This window comes from Callionymus lyra, chromosome 2, assembly GCF_982586985.1.
Source record: "Callionymus lyra chromosome 2, fCalLyr1.hap1.1, whole genome shotgun sequence".
In the NCBI taxonomy this organism is placed as follows: domain Eukaryota; kingdom Metazoa; phylum Chordata; class Actinopteri; order Syngnathiformes; family Callionymidae; genus Callionymus; species Callionymus lyra.
Genome location: NC_141819.1, coordinates 22,617,469 through 22,641,939, shown reverse-complemented (window position 1 = coordinate 22,641,939; position 24,471 = coordinate 22,617,469). Strand labels below are relative to the sequence as shown.

The 24,471-nt window shown below is 43.6% G+C and overlaps 3 protein-coding genes across 3 annotated transcripts in view; 1 reads left to right on the top strand and 2 right to left on the bottom strand.

Annotated features, from left to right (window-relative positions):
• The window catches only part of etv4 (ETS variant transcription factor 4), a 29,926-nt gene extending 24,230 nt beyond the window's left edge, over positions 1–5,696 (top strand). Inside the window, exons 9-12 of the mRNA XM_087784134.1 lie at positions 698–745; positions 1,430–1,602; positions 3,967–4,068; positions 5,212–5,696. Coding sequence (XP_087640260.1) covers positions 698–745; positions 1,430–1,602; positions 3,967–4,068; positions 5,212–5,439 — 551 coding nt within the window. The 3' untranslated portion in view covers positions 5,440–5,696. The remainder of the gene's footprint in view (positions 1–697; positions 746–1,429; positions 1,603–3,966; positions 4,069–5,211) is intronic.
• A 638-nt stretch (positions 5,697–6,334) lies between these two features.
• Positions 6,335–14,153, bottom strand: LOC148085983 (ATP-dependent RNA helicase DHX8-like). The gene is made up of 24 exons (XM_087784132.1): positions 14,041–14,153; positions 13,884–13,969; positions 13,750–13,816; positions 13,594–13,670; positions 13,313–13,410; positions 12,939–13,178; positions 12,458–12,766; positions 12,247–12,391; positions 11,989–12,180; positions 11,817–11,904; positions 11,649–11,746; positions 11,395–11,542; positions 11,135–11,316; positions 10,434–10,628; positions 10,080–10,265; positions 9,804–10,014; positions 9,551–9,732; positions 9,337–9,477; positions 8,120–8,275; positions 7,923–8,060; positions 7,725–7,853; positions 7,450–7,646; positions 6,679–6,858; positions 6,335–6,614 (listed from the first exon to the last, which is right to left on the bottom strand). The coding sequence occupies exons 1-24, from the start codon at positions 14,141–14,143 to the stop codon at positions 6,395–6,397; spliced, it is 3,768 nt and encodes a 1,255-aa protein (XP_087640258.1). The 5' UTR covers positions 14,144–14,153; the 3' UTR covers positions 6,335–6,394.
• A 214-nt stretch (positions 14,154–14,367) lies between these two features.
• Positions 14,368–23,408, bottom strand: LOC148085982 (ATP-dependent RNA helicase DHX8). Its single transcript, XM_087784133.1, has 23 exons — positions 23,265–23,408; positions 22,715–22,800; positions 22,567–22,639; positions 22,302–22,390; positions 22,093–22,199; positions 21,604–21,981; positions 21,359–21,503; positions 20,227–20,430; positions 20,055–20,142; positions 19,466–19,563; positions 18,921–19,068; positions 18,344–18,525; positions 17,636–17,830; positions 17,368–17,553; positions 16,934–17,144; positions 16,667–16,848; positions 16,438–16,578; positions 16,211–16,366; positions 16,002–16,139; positions 15,784–15,912; positions 15,241–15,437; positions 14,994–15,173; positions 14,368–14,913 (listed from the first exon to the last, which is right to left on the bottom strand). Exons 1-23 carry the CDS (start codon positions 23,365–23,367, stop codon positions 14,694–14,696), a joined length of 3,636 nt encoding a protein of 1,211 aa, XP_087640259.1. The 5' UTR covers positions 23,368–23,408; the 3' UTR covers positions 14,368–14,693.
• Positions 23,409–24,471: the final 1,063 nt, after the last annotated feature.

Below are 24,471 nucleotides of genomic sequence, written 5' to 3'. Positions count from 1 at the left end.
TGGGATGTTAATTGGCCCCGGCCCACTGTTTTGGGACCACTACTTTAACATGCTGAAGTTAAAGGAAATATTATTTATTTAACTTACTCATTACTTACTTATTAAACTTATTGCAGTGTTTGTTTGTTTTTTGAAGAGACAACATTAACATTGCAGGACGGTTGAAGCTATCGTTAGCCGCATTGCTAACTTGCATTCAGTGGGTAATAGTAAAGGTTAAACTAAATACTATTAATGTACAGATGAATAAAATATATTATTGTATGATTTACTTTTACAGTACAAGCAGGCAGAATGTTAATTTCAGAGAAATGTGTTTATTTTATTGTCATATTCTGTCATTTCTATTTATCTAATTCTATTTTTTCCTTTTCTTCAAATACTTACTTAAGCAAACCAACTTACTTAATGACGACAACGTTGGGTATTTGACCTTTATAAGCTTTTTGTTGTTATATGGATAATATTTATTCCAATATTTTACTTTATATTTTGTCAAAACGTTCATTATTGTGAAAAAACTACAATAAAACAAAACGTTTTTGTGCAAAAGAATTCTGTTGTGTACAACACACTTGGTTGAGTATCTCAATAGTTCTGGATATTAATCATAACGTTTTCTTTATTACTATCAACTGATCCCAGCAATATAATTGTTTGTTTTTTAGAGTCTAATTGTGCTGTTTTTTTCCGACAGGTTACCTGTTTGAAAACGACTCCCGCGTTGTTCCCGAGAAATTTGAGGGTAAGTTCGCACCTTTTTTTTCACAATCGCCTTAGTTAACTGAGAGAGAAATAAAAACCAGAGACTCTGTTTACACGCGTCTCCTGTGTCCTCACAACTCTGCTGAGCCGCTCGGGTTTCTCAGCGCGGCCGCGACGGGACAAATGGTTTCCCATGGTGCCGTCGGTGTCGGTGATTGACGCGAACGCAGATTGAGAGTGCGGCCCGAGGGCGTCGCACTGGTTCATCTGGTGAAGCGGGCGAGTTCCCAGCAGCGTCTCTGGTTCCCACACCAGTGTGTGACGACGTATCCAGTGACCAATAAACAACAAACAACCTGTTTACCTGCAGAACACTGTGATCCAGATACTGGACCGGATCGATTGAATTACAGAGACATGTTCACAGTGTGGAATTCACACATATAATTTAGAAATCAGAAGAAAACCATCATGTTGACTTATTATCTCTGTCGACTAATAATACAGTTTAACATCAAAGCGTCAACTGGTCTAAACTGACTATTTAGGAAGCATGTGTTACATGCTCAGAATGAGTGTTTCATAGACGAGTAATATAAGGCCGATAGTGCCATCTAGTGGCCTTAGAGATGAGGACACTGTATCGTGAAACCTCATCAACCTCATGTTTGAGCATGAACATTAGCTCCAGAATACTGACCCTCATGTCTCTGCTCCGATCCAGCCGAGGTGAAACAGGAAGGCGGGGGTATATTCCGCGAGGGGACCCCCTACCAGCGCCGCGGCTCCCTGCAGCTCTGGCAGTTCCTGGTGGCGCTGCTGGACGACCCGGGAAATGCCCACTTCATCGCCTGGACCGGACGCGGCATGGAGTTCAAACTCATCGAACCCGAAGAGGTACACTCGCCGCATTAGCACACCTTACTTTGTGGTACTACTTCCTGTGTCGTCACCTTTTACTACTTTAACTACAACCTACTTGAACGTTTCTACCAATGGGTTGATCAGACATGATCCTGATACTGTTTTCAAAATGATTTTATAGCAGAGTGCCATCGAGTGGCCTTCTCTAACTGACTGTTTTATAATACAACTTAACTATAAATTAATATTGAGAACAGGAACTTTGTCTTTAAAATGTAACTTTTTTTTGCAAGTTAACTACTAAAACAAACTAAAACATTTGATTATGTTTTCATAAGGTACAATTTTAATACCGTTTGAGATCAATAAAACCGAAATGACATCCAGCCCTACACTTGAAATAACCTCTATTCGTCGAGGAATGACCTTCAGTTCTGGAATTTTAAGGGACACCTTAAAAAAACAGTTATTACCAGAGCAGGTTGAGTTTCGTGCAGCTTGAGTGGTTTAACTAACCACCCGCTCTGCGACGCTGACCCGCCAGACCTTGGCTCCGGACAGCCCGGGCCATAAATCCAGTCGCTCCTCTGGTCAGCCGGGCTGAGGAGATCCTGAGCGACGAGGGGGTGAGATCTGACCACTTTTCTGCTCGCTCTCCTCCTCCATCGTCCTCCATTAGAGCCACATTCATTATTCAGTGAAGCGCCGGAGTGATAGATGAAGGACGGGAGGTGCGCCCCCCCCACCCCGACTCACTCACACACACCTCCGCCCCCTAACTCACTCACTCACACACACCTCTTGCAGCACCACTTCTGATAGGTGCAGCCCAAACCTCCAACTTTGATGCTTTTACTACGTTAAACTGATGGCTTTTCCTTGATTTTCTGGAACTCCTGTTGTGTTATCAGTTTTATCTTGATCTTTAAAGTATATACTTTATTGAATATTGTTTTGATTGTTTAAGCGCTTTGTGACCCTGGTCTGGAAAAGCGCTATATAAATTTAAATTACTTACTTACTTACTTAAACCGTCGGTGCTGACACAGCTGTTTTATTAATGCTACAAGTACTGCTGCGATACAAGTCAATGTATACGAACAATAATATCTATAGTTATACTATAACCATCACAGCTTCGGTTAGCGTTGCAGAGTAACGCTAGTAAGATGCTAGCTGCGGGTCATTTTTAGGCAAGTCGATATTTCAGTGTTTAGAGCAGAGAAAACTGAAATATTGACTTTCTTAGTGAGCATCTTAGGAAACAGTTTTTAGCCCAATAAAGCCAGCGTTTAGCTTTGTTAGCATGATTAATATTGATACTAATCCGCGTCTGGTTTAACTCCCACAGCGCCTAGAAATAAGATTTGGGCTCATGTTACCTTCACTTTAAACGTATTGCAGTGTTTTTTTTAAGGAAAGCATTAACTTCACAGGACGGTCGAAGCTATCTTGCATTAAGTGGGTAAGAAAAAATAAGATAATACAGTGACAGTTAAACTAAATCAAACCTTGTGTAGCTGACAAGAGTTTCTTTCATATCTCATCTAAATCAGTTTATATATGAACATTTACATTCAGAAACGTGTAGCTGCGCTCTGCTAGCTTCTATTAGCCACCGTCTTGGAGGTGAAAGACAGAGGTCACGGCGCCACATATTTCCAGGGAGGCGAGTAATTTGATTCACACGGCGTGTATATCTGGACCAGCGGCCGCCGTCGTTCTCCGGGGGGTATCGTTGTGTTCAGCCTCCAGCACCAGGTCGAAAACAAACTGCTGTAAAACTAATGTTCTGCTGATACCGCCGTGACTTCCTGCACAGTCATCATAGTTTCCACTTAAACTCCAGCGACGATGAGATTCTATTTTTCCGATCCCAGCTTGTTGTGTCTGGACTTTGACTGGATCAGCTGACAGGGTCCATTTGGGCAGGTCATAACACTGATACTGTGATTGTCCATTATCTTTTTTTACGGTACATTAAAAATGCATGGCGTGGGGGGGGGGGGGTGGGGTGCACGGACAATTAGGGCTGAGAGCCACTCAAGAGATCACACGACGTTGGCTGGATGGTCTCAGAGGGACTTGACCCGGCTCCTCCTGAGTCATCATGACCCCCCCCCACGGCTCTTCTATGCTGCTCAGGATGTCCACACAGTCAGTTTTAACACGGCAGCCTCGCTCAGCCACGGTTGCGAGTTAAACTCCCCCGTCATGAATGAGCTTCTGATAACCAGCCGCGACACCGGCACTGACTTCTCGGTGCTAATGGGTTACATAAAGGAAGTGAAACCACATGTGGGGACTCGCCCCGGTCCCTAAGAGCAGACTCTCCACGCTGAGGACACCTGGTGGCGAGACCACAACCGACATCAAAGTAACCTCTGGCTTCCGCAGGTGGCCCGGCTCTGGGGGATGCAGAAGAACCGTCCGGCCATGAACTACGACAAGCTGAGCCGCTCTCTGCGCTACTACTACGAGAAGGGAATCATGCAGAAGGTAAAACACTACCTTCAAACACGACTAGTTCAAGTCACATTTCATCTACCACCATACCATGTCAAACCCACCTCTAGACCATGACTCATATTTCACAAGTGGTCCACAAGCTAACTTGTTTACTAGTCCCATGAAGTAATGCAGAGTTCAAACTATTACGACTCACTTCTTAATAATTAGTTGATGAGGTTTCACGATACTGTGTCGTGATTTTCAGAGCTCAGTTTTAAACTGGTTTTGTTTAATTGAATTGATGGTTCAAAGATTAAAGAGTGCCATCTAGTGGCCAAATGTATCACGAAACCTCAGTCAAGACTAGTCACTGAGGCTTCAGCTGTTTCATGAGACCTCATCATTACTAAGGGTGTACCAAAGTGTGGATACAATAAAATATCATTCTTTTAAAAAACAATTCTATATCGATTTTGTAAGTTAGTAAGTAAGTAATTTATATTTGTTTAGCGCTTTTCCAGACCAGGGTCACAAAGTGCTTTAACAATCAAAACAATACTCCATAAAATATATATTTTTTAAAAGGTCAAGATAACACCGACACAAACACTGGAGTCTTAGAAAATCAAGGAAAAGCCTCCAAGAATAAAAGTGTCTAAGCCTTATCACCTCTGTATCGATCTATATAGATATATTTAAATATTATTTAAATAACATTTTTTTCTTAATATTTTTTTTAAGAGTTTTTTTGTGCAACAACTACCCTTAATTAATTAAACAGACGACAAGATGTCAGCAGTCATTATGTCCTCTGCAGCTAAAGGAACAATGAGGACGACTGAGGACGAGAGGATACAGGCGATTCCAGCAACTTTTAAAGCTGATGTTTGGACATATTTTGGTTTCAAAACAAATTAAAGCAGTTACGACTTCGTCAAGAATCATGTGGTCTGTAAATTAGAGTCAAGTACTCGAGAATACTATAATAATATAATACAATAGTTACTACAGTATCTCAATATATCTAATTGGGGCCCCTGTATCGTGATGCATATTGTATTGCACCTACTACTTCATCACTGATAATTATTTGGAGTAGAATTATGACATGCTACTGACCCAGACGCCATCTAACTGCAAGTTGACAGAGAGAGAACATACTCTAAAAACCCTTCTCTTCCTGGCCTGCAGGTGGCAGGAGAACGCTACGTTTACAAGTTCGTGTGCGAGCCCGAGGCGCTCATCTCGCTGGCCTTCCCCGACAATCAGCGGCCCAGCCTGAAGGCCGAGTTCGAGCGCTACGTCAACGAGGAGGACACGGTGCCGCTGTCTCACCTGGACGAGGGCGTGGCCTACACAGCCGAGCAGAGCCAACAGAACATGGGCCCGCAGAGCTTCTCTAAAGGCTACATGTACTAAAGCCACCCCGATCTTTTAACACCCCAACTGAAGTCTTCCTGTTATATCAGCCCATCATCATACACGCCTCCCCTCGCACCTCTTGCACATGCTCCCCCCCTCCCTCTTGTATATAAGGCTACGGTGTTTTGTTTTTAAATTAATCTCATTAGGGATTTTGTTTGTAAGAGCTGCAGTCCTCTCACGTGTGAGACGGTCCATCCACATGACCATGCTTGACGAGATGATGCTTAAATAAATAAACATATTAATATCCAGACATCAGAGTTGTTGTTTTTTTTTACAAACAGACTGACAACTTTTGTACTAACTATAAAACACACTAGGTTTTGGTCTTAAACTCATCTAGTGAAGGAATGGTGAAGCTTGTCATACTTTCATAGACCACCAGATGGCACTCCACTAACATTTTTCTTCGCTATCAAATCCTTACATTTCTAAACCTAGGGCGCCACCTTCTGGGCTAAAATATCCTGGTCGAAATTAAGTGTTCATTTTATTCAATTGTTGATTTTTATATGCTTACTTATTTTGGTGTATGTTATTTTATTTAGCTAATTTATTAATTTATATTTCATTCACTCAATTCTATACTTTAATCATCATAACAAACATGTGTAACATAATATTTCACAATGTTTATATCGCTTATATTTGTGTAGATTCTTCATGTTTAAATATATATTTTAATCCTGGTCTGTTGCCGTTGTTAATATTATTTTACTCGGCATTTTATTTACCAGCTGATTAACTTTTTTCTAACCAATCGATGGAGACAAAGTTGATAAAAGGATTCGTATATAAAAGAGGCTGTTAACACGGTTGTTATTTATATAATTTATATATATTGGATCAAAAACCTATGAACATATTTACATGATATTAAACAGAATGAAGAGTCAAGATTAGTCTCAGCATGAAGACAAACTTGCTTCAGTCGCGTGATTCCAGATCTTCAGCGCCTCCTGAAGGCCCGCGAGATCCTCCAAGCGTTCTGTTCTTCGTACTTGTTGTAAAGCGGCTCAATTTTCTGTTCCCGCCTGTGCCGGCTCAGACGTGTCGGGTCGGCCACCCGGTAGAACGCCGGCGCAAACTCCACCAGCCAGCGAGGGTCGATGGTGGTGACCTCGCGCATGTACTCCTTGGTGGTGAGCACCAGCTCGTGGTAGACCAGCCTGCGAGGGATTCACATGGATATGGTTACGTAAGGTTCGTTGGCACTGAAGCAGCAGCACTCACCACTCCGGCTGGCGGTTGAAGAGCGTGCTGGAGGGGTGCAGGTAGACCACCTGCTGGTCGATGAGGTTACGGTAGCCGTCCTGGGGATGTTTCCGGGCGGCATTCCGGAAGAAACCGCTGCAGATGGCCTTCTGGACCCGCATGGTGGACTGACCACAAGACACCACGTCCAGCTTGTGCCTGCGACATATTTGATCAGATGTTTTCTGCTGTTGGTCCAAAAAACTCTCTGTTCAATTGTGGTTTCAACATTATCTACATGTGTAGTTTAGGCTTGTAACTGTTATGTAACCAGTGACAGACAGTATAACCACTAGAGGGTTCGGTATCAATTCAAACACATGCTGATCAATCCCATTACATCAAAGCCTTCTAGTAGGTATCAGACAAACATTCTTGTTTGTGGGCACTAAATTATAGCTAACATACAGCAACTGATGCTCTACGTCACTTGAAGTTGATATAAATGAGAGATTAATGTAGTAGTAGGAAAAAAAACATGGAAACAGTTATTGATTTTTTATCAATGGTTATGATGGTTAATGGCTCTTACTTATTGTTTTCTATTCTTTTTTAGCAATCAAAGCACTTTACACAAAGTAACACTTTCACCCATTTACTCACTGATGGGAGTAGGCTGCGACGTAGCGCCAGCTTTACCGTAAGGAGCAATCAGGGTAAAATATATTGCTCAAGGACACAACGCCACAATCTCATCCGGAGCTTGGATTGAACCGACAACTTCTGAGGCCACAAGTCAACCCTCCCTACCGGTCCATGATGTTCAGCATCTGCTTGCGGATGTCCTGCACTCTCCTAAGGGACCTGCCCTGGATGAAGTTCTCGAAGCACCAGGGGTCGGAGAACTTGTTGTTCTTCCAGGAGTTGTAGACGGCCAGCAGGGTCAGGTGGTCGCCCTCCAGCTGGAAGAACTTGACCTTCTTCTGGTCCGCCTGTACCTGCTTGTCCTGGAGAGTCAAAGAGAGGAATCCCTCAGCATCGTCTCCATCCTTCACAACATCGCCGACATGAAGTCAGTCCGCTACCTTCGGTCTGTAGAAGATGTTCTGCACCGACAACATGGACACGATGGTCAGCATTTCTTCACTGCAGCCCAGGAGGACCGACATGATCAGCATCTTACACAGCATGGGTTCCAGAGGGAACTCGGCCATCTGCAGCAGAGAGTTCACAGTCAACCTTCACTGGTCAATTCATGAGACCTTCAAAGACGACGCCCTCACCCGTCTGCCGAGGCGAGTCAGCAGGCCTTCGTCGTCCAGAGCGCCCAGAGTGAAGAGCTGCTCCAAGGCCGTGATCAGGGTCTCCATAGGAGGAGCGTCCATGAAGTCGAACGCCACCAGGTCGTTGATACCCATGGCCTGAGCAGAACATCTTCTGTCACATCGAGAAGACTTGAGGAGGAGAAGAAGCCTCTTACCTTCAGCGACAGCACCGTACTGGCCAGGTTGGTTCTCTGGATCTCGGGTACGTTGGACACCAGCATCTCATCCCTGTAGGCCCGTTCTGTGTAGAGGCGGTAACACTTCCCTGGACCCGTCCTGCCAGCTCGACCGGATCGCTGCTTGGCCTGAGCCTGAGACCCAACAACGCTTGGTTAGTAAGAGACAGAAGTACGTAAATAGAGGATTTATAGATGTAAAGCGTCTTTCGCAGACCTGGGTCACAAACGATTAAACAACAGAACAATAAAGTTAAAAATACACACAAATTTAAAATCATTAAAAGGTCAAGACAAGACACAGCAGCAACAAGGTAAGTAAGAAAAATCCTGCACAAATGAACTCACAAAGTGTGTACTTCAATGTGCTGATTTAAGTTGATACATCAAGAATCTTCACAATATGTAGCTGGCAGCGCCACCTGGTGTTAACATACTGAAACTGATGAGAACTGACTTGCTCATCTTTCACTTATAAATGTGGCTAAACCAGAAATTCCTCCATCATAGTTGTAGTAATATACATAAATACTCTGTATCACAATGAACCAGTTCTGATATAAATGGTATAAACAGAATAAAATACACATTCATGAGCAGATTTTTTTTTAAACTGATTCTTATTCTAGAATTTTTACTTTAAAGTGCAGGTGAATAGAAACTTTTGGGATCAATTTTCTCATTATAGTTATAGGTGTTTTTTATGGAAATAGGTGGATGTAGTTATGTGTGGATGTTTCTCATTGACTTCCATGGTAGAAAAATGTGGAAATACAGTCAAATATTTAAGAGTTTTTTTTTACCTCAGATGACTTAAAAGATGATAAAACAAATTGTGATGATGATCGAGAGAAAAGTGCAGCTTAAGACCTATGACTGAATCTTGATCAGAAAAGGTCTCAAATTCATTATGATGACAAATGTTTGACAGTCTTTAAAAAAAATTAATTAAGAAGTCTTGTGTTTTACACTCAACACACTCAAAATGAAGACACTGCAAATTAGAAATTCAATTAAAGAACTAAGAGTCAAATAGTTATTTCAGAAATCTTGTATCTTCTCACTATCTTGACGTTCTGACTGTTTCAGAGCGACTTCGATGACGATTACTTCATTAACTGCTACAACATGTCAAACAAAACAGCCAGACAAGGTCACGTAATAGTAAAGGTTTCAGCGCTGGACGACGGTCAAACCTGGGAGATGGGCGTCACCACCAGCTGGTCGATCCCCGTCTTGGAGTTGAAGACGATCTGCTTGACGAAGCCCGGGTCGACCACGTAGTAGATTCCATCGATGGTCAGTGACGTCTCAGCGATGTTGGTCGCGATGATGACCTGGTGGTGAACAAGTGTCCGTGTCGTCAGTGCGAACGGACCCGAATAATCAATCTCAGAGATGATTCCTGACCTTCCTGCTCCCCGCTGGCGCCGGGTCGAAGATCCTGGTCTGCATCTCGCTCGGTAGAGCGGAGTAAACCGGCAGGATAATCAGTTCGGGAATACACGGACCCAAACACTTCATGCGCTCGAACAGGATCTCACAGGCCGTGTCGATCTCTTCCTGTCCAGTCAGGAAGACGAGGATGTCGCCTGTGGAGAGATCAGAACACATCATACATAACTGCGATACTACGAGAGAATCATCCAAAAACTGCAGGTACCTGGAGGCTCCATCAGGTGGATCTGCATGACGGTGATCAGACTGGCGTCCAGGTAGTCCGTCTCCGGCTCCTTGGCGTACAGGATCTCAACCGGGAAGGTCCGCCCCGGGATGGTGAAGATCGGGGCTTCGAAGAAGTACTGAGAGAACTTGACGGCGTCCAGAGTTGCCGAGGAAACGATCAGCTTCATGTCTGTTCGTTTCTTGACCGTCTGAGACACAAAAGTCGAGATTATTGAACACTTTGACGCACGTCCAGGTTAATAAAAAAAAGCACCTTTTTGAGGAGGCCGAAGAGAACGTCGGTGTGGATGGTTCTCTCGTGAGCCTCGTCCAACATGATGAGCGAGTACTGACTCATGTCCGGGTCGATCAGACATTCCCGCTGCAGCATTCCGTGGGTCATGTACTTGATCACCGTCTCAGGGCTGGTGCAGTCCTCGAAACGAATCGTGTAACCCACCTGAACACACACACGGTTATATACATCACAAAGTCAACAAATTCTTAAAGATTCTAAGTTTTTTCACTTTTCGGATACATTCTTTAATTTCAGGCTGAAATCTATTCGAGGTTTCCTCAAGCTGGAAACTTTCTAGCATGTATTCGGATTCATTGAGAGGATTTTTACCTCTTGTCCTAAACGGCAACCGAACTCCTCGGAGACTCTCTTGGCCACCGACATGGCGGCGACTCGTCGAGGCTGCGTGCAGCCGATCTTCCCTCGAGCGGTGAAGCCCGCTTCAGCCAGGTACTGAGTGATCTGCGTGGTCTTTCCCGAGCCCGTCTCTCCCACTACGATCAGGATCTGATTGTCCAGCACCGCCTGAGAAGGAAAGCAACGGGCAAAATTCAAGAGTTGACTTTTTTTAATCTTTTTTTTAAGCCTAATACAGATAAATATTCGATTTGAATCATTTTTATTTTATGGTTTATATTAAAATAAATAGTCTGGTAAATATTTTTTCTTTTAATTTACAATTCAAAAGCAAAAATTAAATTAAACTTCTGGCCACTAGATGGCAGCAGTCATTACTTCGTCTGCAGCCAAGGGACCGATAAAATCCCCTGAGATCCTGGCCATGACTGAGGACGAGATCATACATTTGAGTCCAGCAGCTTCTAAAGCTGATGTTTAGAAATATTTTGGTTTCAAAACATATTAAAGCAGTTACGACTTTGTCAAAAGTCATGTGGTCTGTAAATGTTGCAACACCAGAGTCCAATACTCGACAATACTACGAATATATCCTACTAGTAAAGCAATATATCATTGTACTGCCAGATTCTCACCAGTACACAGCCTCAAAGCAAGGAGTGCTGATCAAGTACCTGAACTAGCTCCTCCTTCAGTTTAAAGATGGGGAGAGTCTCTCTCTGCTGCAGGATCGACAGCTCCGTCTTCATGCCATACGACACGTGGTTCCCTCCGAAAGCGTATCTTTTCCACGCGGGCACACCAGGAGGCAGAGCTCCGATCCCTCGCATGTTCGCCGCGATCTGTCGTCCAACAACTGTGAACATAAATACAATGACCTTCAGAACCTTCCTTTCTTTGAAACAAAGCTTAGAAGTGAGCATCGTCGTCGTACAGTCTGGCATTGGGTCGATCCAGTTCTTGTTGAGTCCAGTAGGGATCAGGTCCATCTCTGCGTTCCTGATGGCTTGCTTCACTTCTCGTCTCTCTTTGGCCAACGCGCTCTGCGTCATCGCCGCCTGAGACAGCGAGCCGTCGGGATTCTGACCGAAGCAAAAGCAAATCAGAAGAATGTGTCGTGTGTGTGTGCTCCAGTACCATTGAAGGATTTCTAGTTTCAATTAAACGATTGTGATGTTTGGGTTTTACCTTCACTATCTTGACAGGACTGAGGTTCAAGGTCAACTTGGTCTGTCCTCTGAGGAACGGAGGCTCATCTTCCACCAGATCGATCTCCACCTCGTGGTCTGTTGAGTTTCACGCAAAGATGTCAATCCACAGTGGGATCAAGTCAAACATAAAACACGAGATTCAAACCTTCGTCTTCATTGATGACGGGCAGGATCCCCGTTTGTGCGTCAAACTCCGGGTACTCCTCCTTTGGAAGAACGTTGGCAGCAATCATCTGAACCCAGGAGAACGTGAATCAAAACAGGTGAGCATTTATTATTTTTTGAATTTTATGAAGCGGATGACTCCGTAGATGCACCTGTTTGATCTCCCATCTCTCCAGGTCTGTGATCTTGCTCATGCGCTTGCGCTCGTTGATGTTCTCCTCGTTCTCCAGCACGGCTGCGTCTGGAGGGAGGTCCGGGTTCCGCAGCAACTCTTCTCCGGCCTCAGCTACTGGCATTCTTCTCCTGCCGGGGTTCAGATCCTCCCCGGTCTCCTGATTGACATCCTGAGGATGAGATTCCAAGAGTTAAGAAGCAGGTTTACAGAGAGTGCATGTGCTGCGTGTTCTCACCCTGATGCTCAGACTGGCTTTGGTGCCCGCGACCGACAGCACTTTGACCTTGACCTTCTGGCCTCTGTGGACCACGTCCGCCACATTTGCGACTCGCCCTTCCTTACGCAACTCTGAGATGTGAACCAAACCTTCCCAGCGCCTCCTGCAGGATGGGAGCAGCAAAAAAATGACCATAGAGTCTGAAGTTCTTCACAGAACACACACCAACCTGAGACCTTCCAGCTGAACGAAGCAGCCGAACTGCAAGATGCTGCTGATCTTTCCGTCGTAGATCACTCCGACCACAGGCACGTCCGTCAGAGGAGGATCTACTGGACGGCTCACAGGAGCGTCTGCTGGTCCGTCCGAGGGTCGGCCCTGGACGTCGCTGTCGTTGATCTGACTGGTCCTCGGGGGAGTGGGCGGGTGGTCACTCCAGCGAGATCGCTTTTTCACAGGATTGACTGACGACCCACTAGATGTGGACGCAGAGGGCTGGTCGACTGCATGTGCGACTGGGCCCCCAAGACTGTTCAATCTGGGAAGGAGAAAGAGAACAATCAAGTTCTTACATCAATAGTTATGACATTGTACTGACAAAAACAGGGATTTTATGCATTCCATGTTTTCTTGTCTGTCTGTTAGTCACATGATACACACGGGAATAACTACTTGATTGACACATTGTTTGAAGAAAATAAGGTTCAGACCTGAAACCTTCCCGTTGAGTCGAGCAGCCAGGCTGCGGAGGAGGAGCACTCAAACGCTGGTCTGGAGTTCCACCTGTCATGTTGTCGTCGTGGTTCTGGTCACTGCGGGGCGGAGTGGGGGGGTGGTCACTCCAACGGCGGCGTTTTTTTGTGTGCTTGAGTGTCGGCTCTGCTGATGCTGAAGGTAAGACTCTCTGCGGACACTTGTTTTCCTCAGCTCTGTTGCTGACATCATTTGACCTTAAAAAAAAAAGAAGATATAAAGCCATCAGTGGCAATTTAACGTTTGAATAAACACCTTAAGCTTAACACTTCAGAGATCACTGCCATCACAGGAGATTACTTTTTTATTTGATAATGAGGTTTTATTTCACCTTTTATCTGAGCTGGAGCTCGGCATCAGCATCTCCAGCTCCTTCATGGCCGCTGCCGCTACACGTTCATCCTCTTTATTGATGTTTGCAGGTGGAAGCTATGAAAAAAATGTCAACAGTTAGAATCAAAAACTTGTTTGATGAGTGAGAATCAAGTGAACTTTGGAACCAAACAGGACATACTTTAGTGTTTGTAAATCCAGACATTGCATAACTTTTGAAAAACAACACCAAACTGGGTATAAATTCTTCAAACTCAACGATTAAGTAGATTTTCTTACCGACCACACTGGATCATCTGGTTTACAAAGAGCAGGATATTTCACTTTGAGTTTATCCTTTACAATTCGCTGATGTGCTGTGAATAAAAGACACCATTACTTTGCTTTATATTTCTTAAACAATGGGGGAAATATAATAATAATAATGTAAGAAACCTTTGCTTGTTGATGGTGGTGGTCGCAAGGTTTGGATAATTCGAAGTAAATTGCAAGTAAAAGCTTCCTGTGAAGAGAAAAGGTTTGTTTTACATCATACTTCAGTGGCTTTACGAAGCTTTTGACAATCTTACTGTGAAATCAGCTCCATTTTCACAGAGACGTTTGTTAAAATCTTCTAAATTCGGATGTTTCTCAGCCAAGTCGATGATGAATTCAGCTGCAGAAGACAAGTCGAGTGAGGAAGTGTGACGAGGAACATGAGACACTGCGATAGATGTTAACACATACCCAGATCTTTTTCGCTTATCCCTAGATGGTTTTCCAACTCTGTGCACACTTTTGAAACCAAAGATAAATATTCTAGACGTTTTAGTTCGTCCGAGGCCGCCATGTTTCATGTTTACTGCCACTTCTTCGTGTTTCAATCGCACAGCAACGCTACTGCCCCACAGTGGTCATGGAGAGAACATGCAGTTAAAGGCAAAACACGGGGACCATAAACAATATTTTAACGATTACGTTTGTTTTAATATTCATCAGTAACCTTGTTTCTTTTTAGATTTTATTGGTAAATGGTAGCCTAGAGTTCTCTCCCAATCTCATGACGAGTCAAACTTATATGAAATGTATTTGTTTATTGATATTAACATAGTATTGATTTTGCAAATATACACAACCAGATCATTCAGTCAAAGGACAAAAAAATAACTTTCTGTGTTCGATTGTTTAAACTGAAGTCAGTATATCAAGAGTTGATCCATCAAATAAATGAAAGAAAGTTTGAGAAAGAACTTTTAATGTTGTTACTACGTCGTTTCAGACACCAAAAAATGTACATTATTACACCAGATAGAAAAAAAATTCCAGGACAACAGACATGGTTGTATTTTCGGCCTAGTTTTAAAACATTTATAAAAAGGCTCCACTGGGGTTGAAGCTCCTCAGCGCCTCCTGAAAGCGCGCGAGATCCTCCAGGCGTTGGGCTCCTCGTAGCGATTGTAAAGCGGCTCCAGGCGCTGCTGCTTCTTCTGCTTGCTGAGGCGAGTGGGGTCGGACACTTTGAAGAACGCCGGGGAGAACTCCACCAGCCAGCGAGGGTCGATGGTGGTCACCTCCCGCATGTACTCCTTGGTGGTCAGCACCAGCTCGTGGTAGACCACCCTGTTGATAAGAAGCGACTGTGATGAGTTCCAATATTTGAAGAGTCGATCATCTATAGTAAGAAGTCTGTAGAGACTCACCACTCGGGTTGTCGGTTGAATAACGCACTGGAAGGGTGGATGTAGACCACCTGCTGGTCTATGAGGGTTCTGTAGCCTTCTTGTGGATCCTTTTTGGCTGCGTTCCTGAAGAAACCACTGCAGATGGCCTTCTGGACCCGCACTGTAGCTTTGCCACACGACACCACGTCCAGTTTATGTCTGAGGAAATAATTATTAAAGATATTTACATGTTATTGTCGATTATGTCGCGGCTCTGCAGTCCTACCGGTCCATGATGCCCAACATCTGCTTGCGGATGTCCTGAGCTCTGCGCAGAGATCGAGCCTGGATGAAGTTCTCGTAGCACCAGGGGTTTGAGAACTTGTTGTTCTTCCAGGAGTTGTAGACGGCCAGCAGGGTGAGATGGTCTCCCTCGGGCTGGTGGAACTTGGCTTTCTTCTGGTCCGCCAGAGCCTGCTTGTCCTGTGAGGCCACAGAGGAATCACGTTAGCAACACAAGACTTAAGAACTGATGTTAAATCAACCACTTGGAGAGTTAAAAAGTAAATAGAGGATTAAATCATTGATCTTAAAGGTTATTATGAGACAATTATTGAAGTACTTTAGTAACAAAAACCATAATAGATGGAAGAAAAATAAGGAGAGAAATATGTAGCATCAAAATATTATTCGCCAAAAACATCCTAAGATATCATTTATAAAATTGTATCTTTAGAAAAAACTTGTCCTGTGAATAAAATGCCCCTCAAGTTAAAATAAATAATTCAAAGAGATAAGTGTTCTTCCACTGTCAGAATCAAATGCCTACCTTGGGTCTGTAGAAGACGTTCTGCACCGACAACATGGACACGATGGTCAGCATTTCTTCACTGCAGCCCAGGTGGACCGACATGATCAGCATCTTACACAGCATGGGTTCGAGGGGGAACTCGGCCATCTAGGGGGGCAACAAGAGACGAGCACGTGCATGTTGAGGTTCTGTGGAGATGACGAGGTGAACCGACGTCAAGGGAAAGTGTCTCTCACCCTTCTGCCGAGGCGAGTCAGCAGGCCTTCGTCGTCCAGAGCGCCCAGAGTGTAGAGCTGCTCCATGGCCGTGATCAGGGTCTCCATAGGAGGAGCGTCCATGAAGTCGAACGACAGCAGGTCGTTGATGCCCATGGCCTGAGGAGGACAAGAAGGGTGAGTTGACTCGACGAGCTCGGTCATATGTGGAGGATCTCGCGGACGTTCACCTTCAGGGAGAGCACGGTGCTGGCCAAGTTGGTTCTCTGGATTTCCGGCACATTTGTGGTCAACATCTCGTCTCTGTAAGCTCTCTCCGTGTAGAGCCTGTAACACTTGCCGGGGCCGGTTCTTCCAGCTCGGCCGGCTCGCTGCTTGGCCTGAGCCTGGAACAGTGGAGGTTAAAACCGTGACGATCTAGCGAAGCTTCGCTCTGACCCCGGTCAGAGGCAAATACCTGCGAGATGGGCGTCACCACCAGCTGGTCGATTCCCGTCTTTGAGTTGTAGACCTTCTGCTTGACGAAGCCCGGATCTACCACGTAATAGATGCCGTCGATTGTCAGGGAGGTTTCGGCGATGTTTGTGGCGATGACCACCTGAAAACGATATTAGATCAACGTGAAAATTAAAAATAACGTTGTTTACTGACAGTACGTTATATTCATGGTGTTATTAGACTCTTGCCTTTCTGCTTCCAGGAGGCGCCGGGTCGAAGATCCTGGTCTGCATCTCGCTCGGCAGAGCGGAGTAGACGGGAAGGATAATGAGTTCTGGGACATCAGGACCTAAAGACTTCATACGCTCGTACAGGATTTCACAAGCAGTATCAATCTCTTCCTGTCCCGTCAGAAACACCAGGATGTCGCCTGCGAAAGAAAGACAACAAGGATGAATACGATGATGATGACGATGATGGCATGAAGTTGGAGTAACATGTTTACAACTGCTCACCTGGAGGCTCCGTCAGGTGGATCTGCATGACAGTGATCAGACTGGCGTCAAGGTAGTCCGTCTCAGGTTCTTTGGTGTAAAGAACTTCTACAGGATATGTTCGTCCAGGGATGGTGAAGATCGGGGCTTCGTAGAAGTACTGAGAGAACTTGACGGCGTCCAGTGTGGCCGAGGTCACAATGAGCTTCATGTCTGTTCGTTTCTGGACCGTCTGAGACACAGTAAAGAAGCAAATGTGAGTCCAACTTAGATATGTGAGGGTTCCTTAAAGACTGAAAACCAATGAAGGCTTTTGTGTCATCGTAGGAAGTTTACTTCAGTGATATCTCTTAGGATGAGGGACCGACCTCCAGCCAATCACAGGGCACAGAGACAAACGACACACTCACACTTATAGATCATCATCTGTAGGGAAACCATTGAAACCTTCTCACCTTCTTGAGTAAACCAAACAGAACGTCGGTGTGGATGGTCCTCTCGTGGGCTTCGTCCAACATGATGATGGCGTACTGGCCCAGCTCAGAGTCGATGAGACACTCTCTCAGCAACATACCGTCAGTCATGTACTTGATCACCGTCTCCGGGCTGGTGCAGTCTTCGAAACGGATGGTGTAACCCACCTGGACAGGTCAATAAAGAGCTTGTTTGTCAACACTGAAGACAGACTAGCATAATAGCATTTAGATTTGAGAAGTTTCTTACCTCCTGTCCCAGACAACAACCGTACTCCTCCGACACTCTTTTAGCCACGGACATGGCGGCCACACGACGAGGCTGTGTGCATCCTATTTTCCCTCTGGTGGTGTAGCCCGCCTCTGCCAGGTACTGAGTGATCTGGGTCGTCTTACCAGAACCCGTTTCCCCGATCACAATCAGGATCTGGTTGTCATGAACAGCCTGTTAAAGAACAATGTAGAGAAAATGTTTTAAACCCGGATGTTTGGACATTAAGGCACTTTTGAGGACCATTTTTGCCAGAAATAATAAAAATGGGAGAAAAATTCCTTATAAACTCTCAAGCTCTGAAATAATCATGGAAAATGTTGAACAAAACAAATGACAACAGATACAGCTTTCCATTACCCTCCCTACACTGTGCTGCCCTACTCTCTCTTCTCTTTTCTCTCAGTGTAAACTTTTCTTCATCCCTCCGTCTACCCCCCTCTTCCCACAGCCTGAGGCCGTCGACACAGAGTCTGGTTCTGCTCAAGGTTTTTCCATGCCACTGTCACACTGTGATTCACACACTGTCCATTACTATATAGTCTTAATAAACTGTGTCTTGAGATAACTTTGTTATCATTTGACACCTTAAATAAACTGAATTAACACATTTTAATGTTGACCAAGATAGATCAAACCTTTAGTCATTAACATGAAAGATTCACGTCTACAGAAAGAAAAATGGACCTGAATGAGCTGCTCCTTCAGCTTGTAGATGGGCAAACTCTCTCTCTGTTCCAGAATGGAAAGCTGCGTCTTCTTTCCGTACGAGGCCTTGTTGCCTCCAAAAGCGTGCTTCTTCCACTCTGGGATGTCGTTGGGCATCATGCCGATGCCCCTCATGTTGGCTGCAATCTGGCGACCGTCAACTGAAGGAAAACAAGGAAAAGGTGGTTGATTGAAAAGCACCTCAGAGTCAACGATCGTGTCTGACAACGCCATCTGGACGAGCTGCAGAGATGGCCGTCGGATCACGTGACCCTTCTATCGGGTCTGATCGGAGGTCTGCAGGAAGCCAGATAAGGATCACTTGAGCCAGAGGGAGTGGTGTCTGCGGCCGTGGAGGAAGTCTGGCCGGCTAATTTGGTTTTAATAAACTGCCTTAGCAGCAGAGTTCTTTTCCCCTTTCACAGATTCAGAGATAGAATATGTAATTGCAGCTTAAAACGGTTCCACTCGAAGATCCCTTACAGGCAGACTGCATGACTCACAGCGGCACACATGCTTGGTCAATAAATAAACATTAATAAACATGTCTTCTTACCGTCTGGCAGTGGGTCGACCCAGTGCTTGTTCAGCCCCATGGGAATAGAGTCCATCTCTGCCTCTCGAGCGGCCTGCTTCAGCTCCCGTCTCTCCTTTGCCAGCGCGCTCTGCATCATGGCCGCCTGGGACAGCGAGCCATCTGGATTCTACACACAAGAGAAGAGAAATAAGCCACTTTTTTCATACAATGACAGAGAAAAGAGCTGGACACACTTTGGGGACCCACAGGGCAGCAAGCATTACAAACGTCATCAGTTTAAGCTAATTTTGAGATTATATAATCACATTTACTTTTCAGTGGTAGTATATTCATGAAATCCGAGACCTGTACAGATATTAAATAGATAAACGTGTTCGACTTCAACATTTATATTTTTACTGAAGGATTGTAAGACAGATAAAGCACAAGAACTTATCTGCCAACTTGGGAGAAATTTTAAAAAAGAGTGTTTTTAAGTAGCATTGACATGTTTTTGTTGACTTGTATTATCAAATGTGAGTATTTGAGCATTGCATTAAGGTAGTAAAACATCATAACCTAACCTTAACGATCTTGACCGGGCTCATGTCCATGCTCTGTTTTGTGTGTCCTCTCAGGAACGGGGGCTCCTCTTCCACAAGCTCAATCTCCAAGTCTTCGTCTGAGAAAGTGAGAGCAGAGAGCATCATCACATGGTACAATGCAAGCACAGACTTTTTAATGGGTGAAAATGTGACACAGATCCAGAAGTTATTTTATTCAGAAAGTCCATGATATCTTCATCCAGCTTAACACAAGCTTGAGAATTTGTCCACAGACAAACAGAAAAACATTTTCACTTAATCAAATCTTGCAAACTGCCACCGAGCCAAACTTTGGACACTGATCGATAGCATATACCAAATAATTTCAATTTATGTTTGCAGAAAGGGGTCCATCATCATGGCTTTCTGCATCAGACTGCATGTCTCCAATTTAGAATACTGCAAGGTGCAAAGAGGAAGCTTCCTTCATCTTGTCAGTGTTAAGATCTTAGCGTTAGAATTAGATTGATAGAGCTCCCCAAGCAGGGAAAAATGTTCACCATAGAGACATTAATCAGTGCCTTTGTGATTTACCTCTGATATAAAAATAGATTTTAAATTATCTTACCCTCTTCATCGTCCACTTTAGGGAGAATTCCAGTTTCATCATCAAAATCTGGGAATTCCTCTTTAGACAAGACATTTGCTGCAATCATCTGAAGCAAAGATGAAGAGCATTAGACTTGGCCTAAATCCTGTTTCCATGACAACCGTGAGCTCAGAAGTTATCGATTCAACACCTGCTTGATCTCCCATTTCTCAGGGTCGGATATTTTGGTGAGCCTCTTGCGCTCCAGGGTGTCGTCCTGCTCTCTCTCCGGGACGTGGCCGAGGTTTAGGTTGCTCGGCCGGTCTGGATTACGCATGCCGATTTCATCGCCTTCTGGGCCCATGTTTCGCCTCCTGTTGGGGTTCAGGTCTTCACCTGTATCCTGGTCCACGTCCTGCAGAGATGAAGAGCAGAAACTCAGCAGCGAGAATATTTTTGAAGTTAAAGACAGAAAATTTAGAACCAACCCCGAGTATTATGGTCTCCTGAGAAGAGAAACCTCAAAGGATTCTATACGCGAAACCTACTAGATTTGAGGTAGCGTTGTAATAACAGGCCACTAATGGCTCAACATGATACGTGGATAGATTTCAATAAGGTTTTTACAAGAACCGACACTTCTGTACCAATTCGATACCAGCACTCAAAAATGGAACGATAACAGCCGATTTGTTATTGAATAACCAAATACATGTGATCTTTGCAAAACTGTGAGGGGACAGGATAAACATGTGTGCACGCTGTGAGCGCCAAAAAAGCACCTAAGCCGTCTTCAAAACAGACAACCTGGCTTGTTTAAAGAGTTCAAGGTGAGCGTCAGTTATTTGGGTGTGAGACATGTCAGCTTCACCCACTACAGACGTCTATATTTATAATACTTTTATTAATTTGACGACACAGTTATCTAATGCAACACTATGAGAAGCTTTCTGAGCTGATTTTATTTGCAATAAAACTTGATTTTTCTTTTACAGTAAAAGATGGATGACATCTCGTCAGCACAGCTTGAATGCGTAATAGAAACAATAAGAATTATTTTTCTCTTTTTTATCACTGCTCATCAACACTGATTGGATGTATAATATTTGTTGATTCTTGATGTTGATTTGTTATTGCACTTGAAGGCTGATCACTCTTGGAATGCATAATAGTTGGTTTTCTTTATTTAATAACGTTTTTTACTTTAACATAAAGCCTCTTCAAAAGGTATTGAAGTATCAAAATTTGGTACTGGTATAGACTACTGAAATTTTTGGTATCAAGAAAACCATAGATTTCAGACAAATTTAGAAATGGCTTGGGGGAGCTGAGGTTGTTCTTACCTTCATACTTAAGCTGGTCTTGGAGCCAGTGAATGACAGCACTTTGACTTTGACTCGCTGACCTTTGCTGACAACATCTGCCACATTGGCAACACGGCCTTCTCTACGAAGCTCTGAAATGTGGACCAGACCTTCCCAACGCTTTCTACAAATTGAGCAAAAGAAAGTTTGTCATCATTGGAAAAAAATCCAATAAAGTACAAGTGTTGACAGAAATATTCAGGGTTTGCTATCCGACATCTTACCTCAAACCTTCCAGCTGAACAAAACATCCAAACTGCATGATGCTTGTGACTTTGCCATTGTAGATGTCACCAACTGATGGCTCTTCAGGAGGAGGGCGGTCCACGTGTTTGTCCTTCCATCGGTCCGCGTCTCTATCCTGGTCTTTTCTGGGACTAGGTGAGCGTTCAGACCAGCGTGAAGACTTCTCTTTTCTTTTACCACGATAATCCCTGTCTCTATCCCTGTTGCGATCACGGTCTCTAGAGCGGGAGCTTGACCTAGAGCGAGTTCTGTGTCGGCGCCTTCTGTCCCGATCACGATCTCTGTCCCGATCTCTGTGTCGGTCTCGATCCCGACTCCTACTGCGGCTTCTGCTGCGGCGTCTACTTTTCTCTGACCTAAATGGGCAGATTACACAAATTAATAAATCTCTGCACCAAGCTTGAGCAATATAGAGCTAATATACCGGATTATTAAATGAATATAAATCACATCTTTAGTTTACTTACTTGCTTTTGCTGCTTTTTGTATCAGTCCCGCTGACACTGGGCATGAACATCTCCAGCTCTTTCATTGCATCAGCAGCAACCTTTACATCATCTTCGTCTAATACTTTCTAGAGACAGTGGGATTGAAATAAAAGACATCAATACATTGATCAACTAAATCGTAAAAGGCATGTTGAAATAATGACTAGAATTACAATTCAGTCTTGTACCTTTGGTGCTGGTTCGTTTTCTCGACATAGAGCAGGGAACAGTTCCCGCAGCTTCTCCTTCTCTGATCTTGGTTTGATAGGATCTGAGGCTGTAATAAAATCAAGGTAACTTATTGTTTATATATGAATATTGATTATCATTATATGTATTTGAGGTTTAATCTGTTCAGTGAAACATTTGATACTGTTCTCAATGTTTACTTTTTAGAAGAAAGTAGTAGAGCACACTCAACTCAATGTATAATTTCATAACATGTAATAATACCTTTGCTCGTTGAGGCCTTTGATGCCGGTCGCATTGTCTGAATGAGCCTAAGCAGGTTACTGGTGAGAGAATCCTGAACAAAAAGATAACAAATCATATTAAGACATGGAGTTGTCATTTGAACACGGGGATGTTAGATTTTACTCACCGTGAATTCTGCTCCATTTTTAAGAAGAAGATCTTTAAATCCCTCAAAAGTTGGCTCTTTCTCAGCGAGATGAATAACAAATTCAGCTGCAGGGAAAACAACAAAATATAGTGTGAGCATAAGACAGAACCTTGTGGATAACATGTCGCACATGTGGAGGTTTTAACTTAACAACGTCCATATACATCTATATAAATATATAAAAAACCGGTGAAATTAATGAAAAACAGAATCATACACAACGATAAAATACAGCAAAAGAAACTATACTCTTCGTCAATCATCACTTCATCTTACAAAGATAACAAATAACAAAGATAAACCGATAAAGATAGATCACTGTTGCTCGAATTATATTAAAGTATTTTTTAACACTCGTTTGATAAATATATGTTTCGGATATATAGCTGTACATTGGCTAGAAAACTATATAAACGTTTACATTAGGCAGTTAGCTCGCAGTGCTAACCGGTGGTAGCCACGTTAGCTTGAGCCAGCTAGCTGTGTTTACGACAGTTACACGCAGTAACGTGAGTCGACGCTTCTTTACCTAAATCTTTATCGCTTATGCCGAGATGGTTGTCAAGTTCCGTGCAGACTTTAGACACCAGCGACAGGTACTCCAGCTGCGAGAGCTCATCGACGTCGGCCATTATTCTTCTGTCTTGTTTTTCTTCAGACACGATCGTGAACAGCCGCCATACTAGCTTGAGAAATAAGCACTTCCGTTTCCGGCCCGAGCTCATTGGCTGGGGTGTAGTTGAAGAGTTGACCGCTAGATGGGGATTGAGGCTCTACTGAGCAGGTTCTAGTTGAATAAAACGTTGATACATTTTAGAAGAAACAGAAACAGTAAAAGACGAGATTAATAAATTATTACAACTGTTAATATGGACCTAATATTTCATAATACAACCCGTTTCACTGGAGTATAATATCACAGTGTGTTTAAGTTAAATGTTAATATTCACATATATTATTACAGTAGGATCCAACAATGATGCTTTTAAATGTTGTTTCTGGTTTAAAATCTCTCTTTCTATCACAGAGCACAGTCAGGTGCATTGTAGTTTCCCCTCCAGCTAGAGCCTTTTTCCTGCTTCAAGCTTTGTCTGGAGGCTCCTGTGAGTTTCTTTTGAAATGATGTCGTCAGTGACACAACAGCTGGGGGACAAGACTGTCACTGGTGCCCTGGAGCCTGAGTCCAGAACATGACGGTGTCAAAACACGTCCCTGGCAGTGGTCAACCTTCAGCGACAACTACCACAGCAAACATAAACAGAAATTCAACTCCGCTGAGAAGGAATTAAATTTATCTGAAATCCAATCCTCATAGATTTTTTTCTGTTTGTCAAAAGAAATCTGAGTTACATTTTCCACTTGTCGTTTTTGAACTATTTTGATGTTTTCCTTTCACTTACTTACTTATAAAACTATTTGATACTTCCTTCAAGCCGCCCTATGTAACATTTTTGACATGATTATTTTTGTCACATGTTCAGTCATGACTCACAGTAGAACAAGAGCCGCCTTTTGTAAATAAATGCACATACTATATTTGGCAATAGGCATCAAAGATTTTCCACCCTTGCAGTTACACTTTATTTTACACACGGGGTCGCCAGAAACAACATTTTGAAACCTACGTATTGTCGCATTAGAGTACTCTTGGCCCTGATGATGAATTAATGTAATCTTATAATAAATGTGATAAAAGAAAAAGTGATCTGTGTTGTAATGCAAATATCCAACGTTGA

Excerpts from the sequence above, each read along its gene's own strand:
- LOC148085982 (XM_087784133.1), bottom strand. The coding sequence starts at position 23,367 with ATGGCCGACGTCGATGAGCTCTCGCAGCTGGAGTACCTGTCGCTGGTG. Across the intron at positions 22,640-22,714 it reads AAAATGGAGCAGAATTCACG|GATTCTCTCACCAGTAACCT; the intron begins GTGAGTAAAATC and ends CTTTTTGTTCAG. Across the intron at positions 17,831-18,343 it reads TGAAGGAGCAGCTCATTCAG|GCTGTTCATGACAACCAGAT; the intron begins GTCCATTTTTCT and ends GTTCTTTAACAG.
- LOC148085983 (XM_087784132.1), bottom strand. The coding sequence starts at position 14,143 with ATGGCGGCCTCGGACGAACTAAAACGTCTAGAATATTTATCTTTGGTT. Across the intron at positions 12,181-12,246 it reads AAGCCAGTCTGAGCATCAGG|GATGTCAATCAGGAGACCGG; the intron begins GTGAGAACACGC and ends TCTCATCCTCAG. Across the intron at positions 11,543-11,648 it reads GTCCTGTCAAGATAGTGAAG|AATCCCGACGGCTCGCTGTC; the intron begins GTAAAACCCAAA and ends TGCTTCGGTCAG.